The following is a 14,397-nucleotide window of genomic DNA, read 5'->3' as shown; positions in this document are numbered from 1 at the left end:
CCAAATTTTAAAAATACCAGTATAGAAAGGACAATGCAAGAGAAATGCCAATTACGCAGAGATTTGGGGGTGTTTTTTATTGCTTTGTGCTAGACACTGGGGACACATAAATCAGCCAGATATCACTGTCCTCAAGGAACTAAGCATATAATGAAAGAGATGGTATATAAAATCATAACTGTAACACACCAAAGTAAGTACAGCAACAGAGGGGAGCATGGACTAGCAGCAGCACAGACGGGCTCCCGAGCTGAGCCCGAGGGAAGTGTCCCGAACGTGCTGCCACGGTGAGTCTTGAACAGTGATTAGGAGTTAATCAGCTGAGAAAAGGAGGGACCATTCAGTCAAGAACAAAAGAAAAAAGGCAGGAAACAGCTTGGAGCACGTGGGGAACACGAACCAGTTAGCGCCGCTGGAGCATCCTGAGACGAGAGAACACGAGGTCTTAGGATGCATGATTGGAAGATTAGGAGCCTGGAGTTTATCCTAAGGACAACAGGGAACCAGTTTGTCATGTTTTTCATAAAAGTTAGCTTTTTCCAACTTGATTTTTTGATAGGTCAACATTGCTAGGTAACACTCTTCTAAGTAACAAGATTAGATAAACAGTTCCACTTTAAAAGGGATTTAACTCAAAGATGGACTGTATCTGTGAATGAAACATAAATATCTTGATACCTGTCCCCTCCCTGTCCCCATGTTTCAGCTCAAATTCAGCTGTAAAGCCCCACGGCTCTCCGAGGATAGCATTCAGAACTGAGTCCAGTGATGCTGCAAAGTGGTAGACGGCAGCACAGTCCCAAAGCAGCCCTGTCCGTGATTCACAAAATTCTAACATGTCCAAATCTTTGAAGCCACGTACATCCTAATACCACTCATTTCAAAACATCACTCATTGAGAGGGAGAGTTATTATTTTGTAAGTTTTCTGTGTGTCCCCCTGACCTACAGATCTCTCACTTTTGTGTGGGGGCCTTGCTCAAGGAGAACCCTCTTGGTGAACACCTGGATTATTTTTAAAGTTTGGAGTTGAGTTAAAATCTTTCCCATACTGACTATATTCATAGAGTTTCTCTTCTGTATGAATTTTCTGGTGTTGAAGGAAATTTGACCTCTGAATAAAGCCTTTCCCACAATAACTACACACATAGGGCTTCTCTCCAGTGTGAATGATCTGATGCAGAAGCAGCTTGGAGCTCTGGATGAAGGCTTTCCCACAGTCTTTGCATTCAAAGGGTCTGTCCCCAGTGTGGATCTTCTGATGTTCAGTGAGATGGGCTTTCTGGAGAAACGCTTTCCCACATTCTTTACATTCATACACTCTCTCTCCAGTGTGAATTTTCTGGTGTCGAATAAGGTATGAGCTCAGAAAGAATGCTTTCCCACATTCATTACATTCATAGAGTTTCTCTCCAGTGTGAATCCTCTGATGCTGAGTGAAGTTTGACGTCTGGCTGAAACGCTTTCCACACTCATTGCATACATAAGGCCTTTCTCCAGTATGAATTCTCTGATGCTGAATGAGCTTTGAACTTCGAATAAAGGCTTTCCCACATTCATTACATTCAAAGGGTCTCTCTCCAGTGTGAATTCTCTGGTGTTCAATAAGGTCTGAGCGATGACGAAATGCCTTCCCACACTCTTTGCATTCATACTGTTTCACTTCTGTGTGGATCTGATAATGTCGAATAAGGCTTGAGCTCCTGATGAAGGATTTCCCACATTCATTACACTCATAGGGCCTTTCCCCTGTGTGAATTCTCTGATGTCGAATCAGCAGCGAGCTCTGACTGAAGCCTTTTCCACACTCTTTGCATTCAAAAGGTCTCTCTCTGGTATGAACCCTCTGGTGTCGAATCAGGTCTGAACTATGACAGAAGGCTTTCCCACATTGTGTACACCTGAACGGCTTTTCTCCCGTGTGTACCTGCTGATGCTCGAGAAGATTTGCATAGTGAACGAAGTCTTTACCACACACGTTACATACATAGAGTCTCTCTCCAGTGTGAACCCTCTGGTGCTCAGTAAGGTGTGAGCTCTGACCAAAGCCTTTTCCACATTGATCACATTTATAAAGTTTCTCCCCAGTATGAGAAATCTGATGTCTAACTAGGTCCGAATTAAATGTGAAGCTTTTGCCACAAATATCACAAGGATGGGTTTCCTCTGCTATAAGCTCACTCTGAAGTATAAGAAGGTTTGAGTTCAGAATAGGGTTTCTTCCTGACTTACTGCATGCCTGGGCTGTCTCTCCTGTTTGGATTTTCCAATGGGTAACAGTCATCTGCTTGAAGCCCCCCTCCTGAGAGGGAGAACTCCCCAGGCTCTGCCCTTCTGCATTTCCCAATAGCTCCCCTAGTCTGGGTTCACATACTTCCCTGGACTCAGGGATGAGGGGCTCCATCACTGTGAGTTTGTCTGATGTTGTACTGTGCAAATTTTCATCCTCAGAAATCCAGTCTTCAGAGTTCCCTTCTTTTCACCAATTCCTGCTTTAGAATCTGAAACAAAAGAGAACAAGATAATCTTCCACCTTTGTTAACAGATAGCAGTCTGCTGCAGCAGGTGGAGGATGAAATAAATGCATGCCCAACAACTGGGACAGGAAAGTGCTTCCTCTGCCGCCGCTCCTGACTCAACTCTGGCCTCACCCCAGTCAGCCTGTCCCACACGGAAGGCTTCATGTGGCTCCATTGCTAACACATCCAGCTCCATAACAGACTGGCCTGTGGTGCATAGAGCTCCTCTGACCCCCAGTGAATCCCAGATGAGTGGCAGAGGGTGGGGAAGGGCTCAGACTCTTTAAGATCATTAAGACATATGTTTCCCAAGAAACACACAAATGTACCACCCCCCGCCCCTGCCAGCTAAGGCCCCATGGTCTATGTGCTGCAGTCACTTTAGGTTCCACATTATAGTCATCCCCTTGCACATACTCCAAGCTCCCTGCCCTACCACACTTTTGTGGGAATTGTCTCCTGATCTGTGTCTGCATTCATGCCAAATGAGCTCTCTATAATGTCAGAGCCCTTGACTAAGGGGGCCCTGAGAGTTGCTGGCAACTTTCTGCACTTCCCCAACTTTCCTAAAGACCATCCTCTGCTTTGTCCTGTCTCCTTCAATGTCCAACGTGCCCTCCTTCATCTCAGCTTCTTGTTTCAACAAGAAAATGGCAGCAATGAGACAAGAATATCCACTTCCTCCCACACCTACAACCCACCCATACCCGTACCCATCCCCTGGTCCCCAGTTACATGGGTTAAACTGTCGTTGATCCCATCTGAGGCTGACATCCCACTTGTGTGCTGGGGCCCTTCCCCTCTCACCCACCACAGGATACCACTCAAGTGCCCACCCCTCTGCTCCATCACAACCCCCCACCCTCCCAGCACCATGCCCATCAGCACACAACAACACTGGGCTTTCCTCCCACCTAAAAAGTAAACTTTCTGGACTCTATTCCCCGCCCCCCCGCCAGCTACTGCCCCATCACCTTCCTCCTCCATGCACGACACCCCATGCACTGTCCTTCCCTGAACCCACTGCAGTTGGGCGCAGCCCACCCCTCACCAAGCCTGGGTGGGAGTGTGACATCTGACTCAGCCCATCACAGCCAGAGACTCGCTCCTTCTGAAATCGCTGTCCTCACTTGGATTCCAAGACAACCTCTCTTGGTCCCTTCCATTCTCCCAGTCAGCTCATTCCAGTGTCCTCTGATAGCACCTCAAGGCTCCAGTGTGCCCTGGGCTGTCCTCAGAACTCCTCTCCATCCAGATTCACTCCATAGGTGAGCGCACCCATTTCAGGATCACACGCCCACTCTATAGACTCACACGCGTCCACTCCACCCTGGCCTCTTCCTGACTTCCATACTGACCAGCTCTTCACCTGGCATTGTCACTCACGCTCTCAGAAACTTTTCAAACCTAACACATCCACCTTAACTTCTGATTTCCCCGTCTATGGTTTTGTCCACATCGGTGAGTGACAATTCCATTATCACATCTGTTCAGCCCACGGATGTGGCAGTAATCCTGGCCTGTCTCCCCTTGCTCTCAGCCCACACCTACCTATCAGTTGGCCCCATGCTCACCCCCAGCGCCTGGCTGTTCCTCCCATCTCCGGCACCACCACCAGCATTTCTCATCACACAAGTGCAGAAGCCTCCTAACTGTTCTCCCTACTTCTCCCTTTCTCCATCTGTTTTCTACACCACCAGCAGAATGACCCTTTAAAAGCAAAAATCAGACATCATTTTTCTATTAATAAACTTACAAGGTTTTCCCATCCCCCATGAAGCCAAAGTCAACTTCCTTATGATGGCCATGCTGCCCCTCCTCCAGCCCTCTCCAGCTGCACTGGGCCCTGCCGTCCCTGGCCTGTGTGGGGCCTTTTCACATTTCGTCTTTCTTATAAAACACCTTCCAAGGATATGCCTGGCCCACTCCTGTGTATCCTCCAGATGTCCGTGTCAATGTCACTCAGAATCCTTGGATAACCCTCTCAGTGACCCCGGCCCCACCCTCCCACACTCCCCATCTCCAACTCTGCTTTTTCTCCATGTTCTTACTACCTGACAGATTGTATGTTATCCAAGCTGAGGGGCCGTCAATTATGAGATATGATTGTTTTATGTATCATAAAGGAAAATAAAATTACCAACTTAAACTAAAATATTCCAGCAATTCTAAGAGGCAATTCGGTTTCAGAGATATTAAAACATGAAGAAAAGGTGTCTTGGAATCAATGAATTGTGATATATACACACACCACAGACAACAAACTATGTTTGCTGCTGTCTGTCTCCCCCTAGAGAATATAAGTGCCATGTGGGCAGGGACTGTGTTCTGTCTACAGTTCCAGCACCCCACATAATTCCTGGCATAGAGTTATACGTTTAGTAAATATTTATTGTATGAATGGATGTTCTAATGATGCACACACAGAACACACACAACACGTGGTAATTATAATTATTGCTATGTAATGGCAGCCCCTCACTCCACATTGTTGCCAACAGTAAGTAACAGAAACTTTAATATTGGATGTTGGCTCTAGTGGGGGAAAGTGTCTCTCCTGGCACCTGTACTTTACCAGTGTGACGTCTGAGATTCTATCAAGGACTAAAAAAATCGACTGCTTCCCCTCAAGAGCCTTTTCACTGGGGTTCTTGTCAGACATGGAAGCCGGTCCAGCTGCAAAGGTCAGGTAGAGGTAGCACCTTCCCACCAAGTACTGCTGTCTCTGATAATTGCCAGTGAAATGGGGCGGGGGCGGGGATGGCCCAGCACCGAAGTCAGTAAATAAAATGGGAGATTCTGCTGGTTTGAAAACTAGAGCCGTCCCATGGATCACTGGCAAGCAGCCCAAAAGACTATTTTTAAGGGAATTGCGCTGTTTGTTGGAAGAAATCGCAAGCCTGCCCTGGTAAAGTCTTTAGTTAGAATGTTCAAAGCAGCACTGTTTGTAACACCCAAACATCCAGCAACAGAGGATATTCCCTTACTCACACAGGGAATAATATGTGGCAAAGAAAAGAACAGCTGCACACAAAGGTGCAGGTGGCTCCGCAGACGAAATGCTGAGCAGACGCAGCCAGGCCAAAAGGAGTCACAACGCATGATTCCATCACATGGAGCTCAAAACACACAAAGCCAACCCCAGGGGGACCTAAACAGTGGTATCTTCAGGAGAGGACTATGGCCGGTGGGAGCACAGGGCTGTGGGGACCCTCCACATTGCCACCTGAGTGTCAGGGGTGCTTACTTTAGAGCACTGCTGGGCCTGGGGTTAGTCCCCTTACCCAGGTACTAGATGCTCTGCCCAGCTGCCCTCTGCAGGGCAACACCCCACCCTCCAGTCTGGGAATTCTCATTCGGAACTGCTCTAAAGCAAAGGAATCTGCCTCGCCCAAGGTCATGCCCTCTCCTAGGGGAGGCCCACTCGAGTAGTTAACCGTTGCTGCAAAATAATTTACCACAAATGTAGCAGCTTAAAACAGCAAGCATTTGTTATCCCACAGCTCTGTAGGCCTCAAGTCCAGCTCCATATGGCTGGGACAGCTGCTCAAGGCCACACAAGTGTTACACACTTTGGGGTGTTACAAACAGTGCTGCGTTTTCATTTAGAGACTCTGGGAGGAAATCTGTTTCAGAACCCGTTCAGATTTTTGGCAGACTCCACTTCCCTGTGATCGTAAGCTGAGGACCCTGTTTGCTTGCTGGCTGTCACGGGGAGCTGCTCCTAGAGGACACCAGCAGGAACCGCACATTGAATCTCTCTCGTGCTTCCAGTCTTGGCCTTCAGGCCTCCATCTAGCTGGAGAAAATCTGCTTTCAAAGCGCTTGTGTGATCAGGTAGGCCCACCTGGATACCCTCTCCATCTTAAGTCACTGACTTGGGACCTGCAAATCTCTTCATCCCAGTACCCAGGTGAGTGTTTGAATGAGTAACTGGGAGAATGTGTGTGCACACTAGGGACCGCCATGGCTCTATGGGAACACCTCGGAACTCTGCCCTCTCCATCCGCAGTGCCTGGCTGATAACGGGAATCCAAACCTAATGTAACTGTCTGGGGGCAACCCGGACTGCTCCCACGTAAGATGGCAAACTTAATCTATAAATGTTGCATGTGATCTGACTCCTCCACCAACCAGCCCGTCTCTCCCCATCTCCTAGGGACTCCCTATTCCCTAAGACACAACAATATTGAAATTAGCCCAATTAATAACCCTATGATAGACTCTAAGTGTTCAAGTGAAAGCAAGAGTCACATGTCTCTTACTTTAAATCAACAGCTAGAAATGATTAAGCTTAGTGAGGACGGCACCTCAGAAACCGAGATAGGCCAAAAGCTAGGCCTCTTGTGCCAAACAGCCAAGTTGTGAACATAAAGGAAAATTTCTTGAAGGAAATTAAAGTGATACTCCAGTGAACATACAAATGTTAAAGAAATGAAACGGCCTTATTGCTGCTATGGAGAAAAGGTTTAGTGGTGTGGGTAGAAGATCAAACCAGCCACAACACTGCCTTAAGCCAAAGCCTAATCCAGAGTGAGGCCCTGACTCTCCTGAATTCTGTGAGGGCTGAGAGTGGTGAGGAAGCTGTGGAAGAAAAGTTGGAAGCTAGCAGAGCTTGGTTCATGAGGTTTAAGGAAAAAAGCCATCTCCATAACACACAACATGAAACAACAAGTGCTGATGTAGAAGCTGCAGCAAGTAATCCAGAAGATCTAGCTAAGATCACTGAGGAAGGTGGCTACACTAAACAACAGATTTTCACGTGCATGGAACAGCCTTCTTTTGGAAGATGCCATCTAGGACTTTCATAGCTAGACAGAAATCAGTGCCTGGCTTCAAAGCTTCAAAGGACACGCTGACTCTCTTGTTAGGAGCTAATGTGACTTTAAGTTGAAGCCAATGCTCATTTGCCATTCTGGAAAATCCTAGGGCCCTTAAGAATTATGCTAAATCTACTCTGCCTATGCTCTATAAACGGAACAAAGCCTGGGTGACAGCACATCTATTTACAACATGGTTTACTGAATACTTTAAGCCCACTGATGAGACCTACTACTCAGAAAAAAGATCCCTTTCAAAATATTATTGCTCATCAACAACATATCTGGTCCCCCAAGAGCTCTGATGGAGACATACAAGATTAATGTTTTCATGCCTCCTAACAAGACATCCATTCTGCAGCCCATGGATCAAGAAGTCATTTTGAGTTTCGGGTCTTATTATTTATGAAATACATTTCATAAGGCTATAGCTGCCACAGATAGTGATTCCTCTGATGGATCTGGGCAAAGCAAATTGAAAACTGTGTGGAAAGGATTCACCATTCTAGATGCCATTAACATTGATGATTTATGGGTAGAGGTCAAAATATCAACATTAACAGGAGTTTGGAAGAAGTTGATTCTGACCCTCATGGATGACTTTGAGGAGTTTAAGGCCTCAGTGGGGGAAGTCACTGCAGATGTGGTGTAAACAGCAAGAAAACTAGACTTGTAAGTGGAGACTGAAGAAGTGACTGAATTGCTGCAATCTCATGATCAAACTTGAACAGGCAAGGAGCTGCTTCTTATGGATGGGCACAGGAAGTGGTTTGTTGGCTGGGTGCGGTGGCTCACACCTATAATCTTAGCACTCTGGGAGGCCAAGGCCAGAGGATTGCTCAAGGTCAGGAGTTTAAGACCAGCCTGAGCAAGAATGAGACCCTGTCTCTACTAAAAACAGAAAAATTAGCCGAGCATCGTGGTATGTGCCTATAGTCCCAGCTACTTGGGAAGCTGAGGCAGGAGGATCACTTGAGCCCAGGAGTTTGAGGTTGCTGTGAGCTAGGCTGATGCCACAGCACTCTAGCCTGAGTGTCTGTGGGACTGTCTCCAAAAAAAAAAAGTGGTTCCTTAGATGGAATCTACTTCTGGTGAAGATGCTGTGAACATTGTTGAAATGACAACAAAGGATTTAGAATATTACATTGACTTAGTTGATAAAACAGTGGCAGGATTTGAGGGGATTGACTTCAATTTTGAAAGAAGTTCTACTGTGGGTAAAATGCTATCGAACTGCATCACATGCTACAGAGAAATCTTTTATGAGGAAGAGTAGATTGATGCAGTAAACTTTGTTGTCTTAAGAAAATTGCCACATTGATCCCAACTTTCATCAGCCATCACCCTGATCAGTCAGCAGCCAAACACTGAGCCAAGACCCTCCGCCAGCAAAAAATGACAACTTGCTGAAGAACCAGATGGCTCTTAACATTGTTTAGCAATAAAATACTTTTAAATTAAGGTATGTATATTATTTAAGGTATAACGCTATTACACACTTAATAAACTACAGTATAATGTAAACATAACTTTTATATGCACTGGGAAACCATAAAGTTCATATGACACGTTTTATTGCAATAGTCACTTTATTTTGGTGGTAACCGGCAATATCTCCCAGGTATGCCTGTATGTCCCACGTGTGGAATGATGGATCTTCCTGACACTTGAGTGGCCAGTGGGGTAAATTACAGCACAGACTAAAGATCTGCCAGCATTCCTGCTTTCCTCCTACCTTTTAATGTGAGAAACTCTGCCAAATTACTAATGGCTGCTCAGCAAATGACATTTCCTAGTTTCCACTTACGTGAGGTGTGACCTTGTGACAAAGATCTAGCCAACAAGATGAGAGGGGAAGTGACATATGCACGATGTCCACTCTCTCTCTCCCTGTGGGGCAGAGCAGCCAGGGTCCTGAAGGGCCACCTCCCTGCCCAGAGCCACCGCCCACCTTTGAGATGGAGTGAGAAATCAAGTTACTTGTTTGGAACACTGTATGTTGAATCTCTGTTACAGCAATTTTAATCTATGTCTTAAATAATGCTAATATACAACCCAAATATTCAGATGCAAGACTCCCTGTGATGATAATGAAATTCAAATCTAATACCATTAACTGACAATAAGGTTGAGAGGCAGCACGTAAGTCTGCAGGAGGCATTTCTATCCCCAGGAGATTTGCTTGCAAAATTAGTCCGGAAGTCCTGCCTCCTACAGTGGCTAGACCCTCTGGCCCTGTGACGTAGCATTTACAATCACTCCCCAATGGTATTCACTGAAAATATTTTCTGAGCTAAAGGACCACTAACAAATTTTTAAATCTTTCTCCCGCTTAAAAAAAGTACTTTTAACTGTTATTTTTTTTAATATACAAAGGTAAATTATGCTTACTGAGAAAAATGAGCCCACCACACAGATTACCAGTTAACATTTTTCCTTCTGGTCTGTTTCTGCTCAGTATTTTATGAAATCAGGACCATACTATTCATTTTTAATATCCTCCTTTACTTTGATAAATTCTCTTTAATTCTTAGTAATTAAAAACACAAGATACAGGCCGGGCGCGGTGGCTCACGCCTGTAATCCTAGCACTCTGGGAGGCCGAGGCGGGTGGATCGATCAAGGTCAGGAGTTCGAGACCAGCCTGAGCAAGAGCAAGACCCCGTCTCTACTAAAAAATAGAAAGAAATGATCTGGACAGCTAAAAAAAAAACATATATATATATACATATATATATATATAAATTAGCCGGGCATGGTGGCGCATGCCTGTAGTCCCAGCTACTCGGGAGGCCGAGGCAGAAGGATCGCTTGAGCCCAGGAGTTTGAGGTTGCTGGGAGCTAGGCTGATGCCACGGCACTCCAGCCCGGGCAACAAGAGTAAGACTCTGTCACAAAAAAAAAAAAAAAAAAACACAAGATACATATTGTAAAAGTATTTCAAATAATAAAGAAATACAAATATACAGATGATGAAAATCCCTGGTAATTCAACAGAAAACCATTGTTAGCTGTTTAGGTTATACACATCCACCCAGATCTTTGCTTAAATACAATTATGCATGCAGTTATGCACACACATGCTTTTCAAAAATAAAAACTGGGATCACACTGTAACTATTCATCTGCCACACATTCCCCGTATCTCCCGGCATTCTTCAAGCTCACACACACAGATGTGCCTGGCTCCCTGAGTGGCATCCCCATCATAGTCGATGGTACACTCTTAGGGACTTACCAAGTGAGGACCTCCTTTGAACCCCAGAAGGGAGGGAACACTCATGCCTAGACCTCTGGTTTCCTGAGGGAGAATTTTCCCTAAAGTGTTCTGGGCTCCTGCTCAACATTTTCTCCTTCCCAAAAAGGTGGAATGTGTTGGCAGAATGAAATGGTTGGGAGAATGAGGCATTTGAGCCCGCCCTCTCCTAACCCTCTTCAGAACCAGCTGTTTCCAGGGGCACCCATTCCACTTTGGTCCGTGTGCCAGGGTTTTTAAGTGAGGCAGCCCGTGAGGAGAGGCTGCATCATCCAGGGCTGCCTGCGAGTGGGGACCAACATCTCACCGGCATTCGGTCTGAGGAAGTCCAATGTCTCTCCAACTTAGCTTTGGCCAGTAATAAAGTGACCATTTGCTCTCCCCAAACCTTACTCCTCTGCCTTGACTGGCTCTGAACTCGAAAAAGGCAAAGGGACACTGCTGATCAGGCCCTCAAACCTCAGAGTGGTATTATCTCACAGGCTCTCCAAACCTCAGGAGGTAAGCATTATCCTGCTATTTACTCTACTTTTACAGAGGAGGAAATGGAGACAAGACAGAATGCAAATTACCCGAGGGCACTACTCCAGCGAGAGGCAGAGCTGAGGTTCAACTCTAGGTCTGTCTGCACCAGTGCCCATTTACACATCATGGAAGACTGTTTTCCCTTCCTAAGTGTGATGTCACTATTACAGGATATTTTATTTAGAAATCAGCTGGGATTAGTATTAAGAAAGTAAGCTTATATTTTAACCCTTGTCATTTTTCTTAACTAAAAACAAAGAGGGTGGGGATGTTGGTTTCTTGTTTGTTTTGGAAGTCAGTGATAGGTTCTAATTTTTTTTTTTTTTGAGACAGTCTTGCTCTGTTGCCCAGGCTAGAGTACAGTGGTGTGATCATAGCTCACTGAAACCTCAAACTCTTGAGCTCAAGCAATCCTCCTGCCTTAGCCTCCCAAGTAGCTGGGACTACAGGCATGCACCACCACACTTGGCTAATTTGTGTATGTGTAGAGATAGTCTCGCTATGTTGCTCAGACTGGTCCAGGAACTCCTGATCTCAAGCAGTCCTCCTGCCTGGGCCTCCCAAAGTGCTGGGATTACAGGCATGAGCCACCACACCTGGCCTGATTTTAATTTTTAAAATGACTGTTATACTACCTGGAAACAAGCTTGCATCTGCTTATAAGAATATAGCTTAAAACTGTGTGCACTTAAACCAGTCTCAGCAAGAGCGAGACCCCGTCTCTACTAAAAATAGAAAGAAATTAATTGGACAACTAAAAATATATAGAAAAAATTAGCCAGGCATGGTGGCACATGCCTGTAGTCCCAGCTACACGGGAGGCTGAGGCAGAAGGATTGCTTGAGCTCAGGAGTTTGAGGTTGCTGTGAGCTAGGATGCCACGGCACTCTAGCCTGCACAACACAGTGAGACTCTGTCTCAAAAAAAAAAAAAAAAACTGTGTGCACTTGTTAATGATTTTCATAAATTTTTTTAACTTTAAAGAAAGTTTTTAAAAACAAATATATCTTGCTTTGAAGAAGCATTTATCTTTAAATAGCAACCTTCAGTTTCTGCTTAGCTCCTTTTTCTTCTATAAATTTAAGTAAAATTAAATTGATACCATATCATTTAAAGAAACTGAAAAGAACAAAAGTAAGGAAATACATGCCAGACTGTGGTTCCACAACATACTGTGCTACATGGACCCCTCTCCTGTTATAACATGTAGGATTTGCTGGATAGAACATCACTTGAAATTGTCTAAATACACAGCTGATGTTACGTATCAGCAGCAGCGACACTGGCTTTCCCACCGGCACTGGTAAAGGGATATTCTGGCCTTAGACTCTCATCATCTGTCACTCATGGCCTAAAGAAAGGAACAGGAAGGTTCGCCGAGCTTTACAGGAATAACAAGCAGAGCAAGAGAGCATCTGAGTGAGATGTTGACTACAGGAGCCCACTGCAGTCACCAATGGGTCAAGTGCCTGCTGCATGCCATAGGCTAGGCAAGGCAGGATTCCGGTCTTCATAATGCCTCTCAGGACTACTCATGAGGTTCAGGGAGGTGACAAGCTGAGGGTCAAACAGAGAAGTGTAGTCAGCTGCTAAATGTCCTCCCAAGCCTTTTGGCTTCTGCTCCTAGCATCCTGCTCTCAGGGCTCTGCCCAAGGGCACCAACAAGCCCAGTGTCCTCTCACCTGTCATCTTCCATGGCCCTGAGGCAGTGCTGAAAAGCTCAGCAGCTCCCTGAGCTGCTTCAAACAAACTGTCTGAGTTTAAAATCTGCATCCAGCTGATACTCCTAGGAAACCTCTGGCATACTAGTCAGGCCCTGAGGATCCCTTGACCATGATGCAGCCTAGTGTACAAGGGTAAGAAGGCCCTGATATCAGCACCGAGCTGGCCACTGGAATTTATAAAGACTTGTAGCAGAAAAGGAATTTTCAGGAAAAAGTCAGGACACTGTAGCCAAACCACCCCTCATCTGGGAATTCTCCTTCAGGCCCAACCAAGTCTTCAAGTAAATTCTGTTCATCACACTTCCTTCTTCACCTCTAACCCCAATAGCACAAGAGATACCAGCGCTTCACCTCCTCCAGCACGGAGAGGTGTCAAGGCCCCCAGAGAGCAAGCAGGGTTGAAGCAAAACAGCAGTAACGCCTGCACCTATACCTATCGCCCCCTAAAAATACATGGGGCAGCCCCTCTGAGAGGCTTAGTAGTCTTAAAAATTGTGACAAAGAAACTTAAACTAGAGGCTCTAAAGCTTGTAACCTCTGGGAACCAGGAAAAGGGCTGGAGGCAATGGGGAAAGAAACCAAGAGAATGGAACCAGGTGTGTACCCACACAAAGCTCCTGGGAGAAGACCACAGGCTCGGGCCCTAGATGGGCTCGTTGGAGAGAGCCGCTGCGGGCCATGGACCGGAGTTGCAGCCTCACGGAGGCGGCCGTGGCTGCTGCAGGGAGAGGGGCTCACCGAGGCCCAGGCTCCGAGACATCGCGCGGGGTGGGCCGCGCTCAGAACCGAGCCGCTGTCCGCGGATACCCGGCCGGCCCTCTCGGCGGACTCTGCCCGGCCCTGAGGCCAGGCCCCTGAGCCCGCCCCCGCCCGCGGCGGGAACGCGCCACTCACCAGGCGCCCGGCGGCAGGAGGACCGCGCGAGTCCGACATCGGAGCCGAACGCTGGACCCGCAGCCGCCGGCTCCCCAGGCCAGCCGACAAAGCCCGCACTGCCGCCCGCACGCCGCAGCCGGAAGTCGCCTGAGGCCCCGCCCGAGGAACTTCCGGCGGCGCTCTAGGAGCGCTGAGCGGGGTGGGGGGTGGGCGCTCCCCTCTCGGTGATGTGGGCTTCCGGCCGGACGGGACTCAGTGTGCCTGGAGGGCCCCGGGGCGTCCAGTGGGTGTACCTCAGCTCCGCGGAATTACGGGAAGCAGGGCTCGGACAGTTGGTGGGGTTGGAAATCAGCGGTGAGGCCCGCCCGCAGCCCGAGACCAGCCTCCCAGATATTATGTCAGTTGTCTGCAGCCCTGAAAGAGCGTGGGAAAGTGGCATGCTCTTTTACGTAGTTTTCCCCTAAAATGTAAACAGATGGAAAGATTTTATTTCCAGTGAGCTGTAAATACAGATATTCAAAAACAAAACCATTTCATTGCTTCTGAGAAATGCAGAAGTCCAAAAGAATTTTACAAAAGATTAATAAAACAAAAAGTTGGTTCTTTGAAAAGATAAACAAAATTAATAGTTCTCTCGCTAAATTAACCAGAGACAGAAAAGAGAGGACCCTAATAAGC

At 46.7% G+C, this 14,397-nt stretch overlaps 1 protein-coding gene across 1 annotated transcript; it reads right to left on the bottom strand.

The window, feature by feature from the left end:
• On the bottom strand, positions 1–13,797 carry ZNF623 (zinc finger protein 623). The gene is made up of 2 exons (XM_012648137.1): positions 13,738–13,797; positions 1–2,500 (listed from the first exon to the last, which is right to left on the bottom strand). Exon 2 carries the CDS (start codon positions 2,401–2,403, stop codon positions 979–981), a length of 1,425 nt encoding a protein of 474 aa, XP_012503591.1. The 5' UTR covers positions 2,404–2,500; positions 13,738–13,797; the 3' UTR covers positions 1–978.
• Positions 13,798–14,397: the final 600 nt, after the last annotated feature.

This window comes from Propithecus coquereli, unplaced genomic scaffold (assembly GCF_000956105.1).
Source record: "Propithecus coquereli isolate 6110/MARCELLA unplaced genomic scaffold, Pcoq_1.0 Scaffold28, whole genome shotgun sequence".
In the NCBI taxonomy this organism is placed as follows: domain Eukaryota; kingdom Metazoa; phylum Chordata; class Mammalia; order Primates; family Indriidae; genus Propithecus; species Propithecus coquereli.
This window is presented reverse-complemented; position numbering and strand designations above follow the sequence as displayed.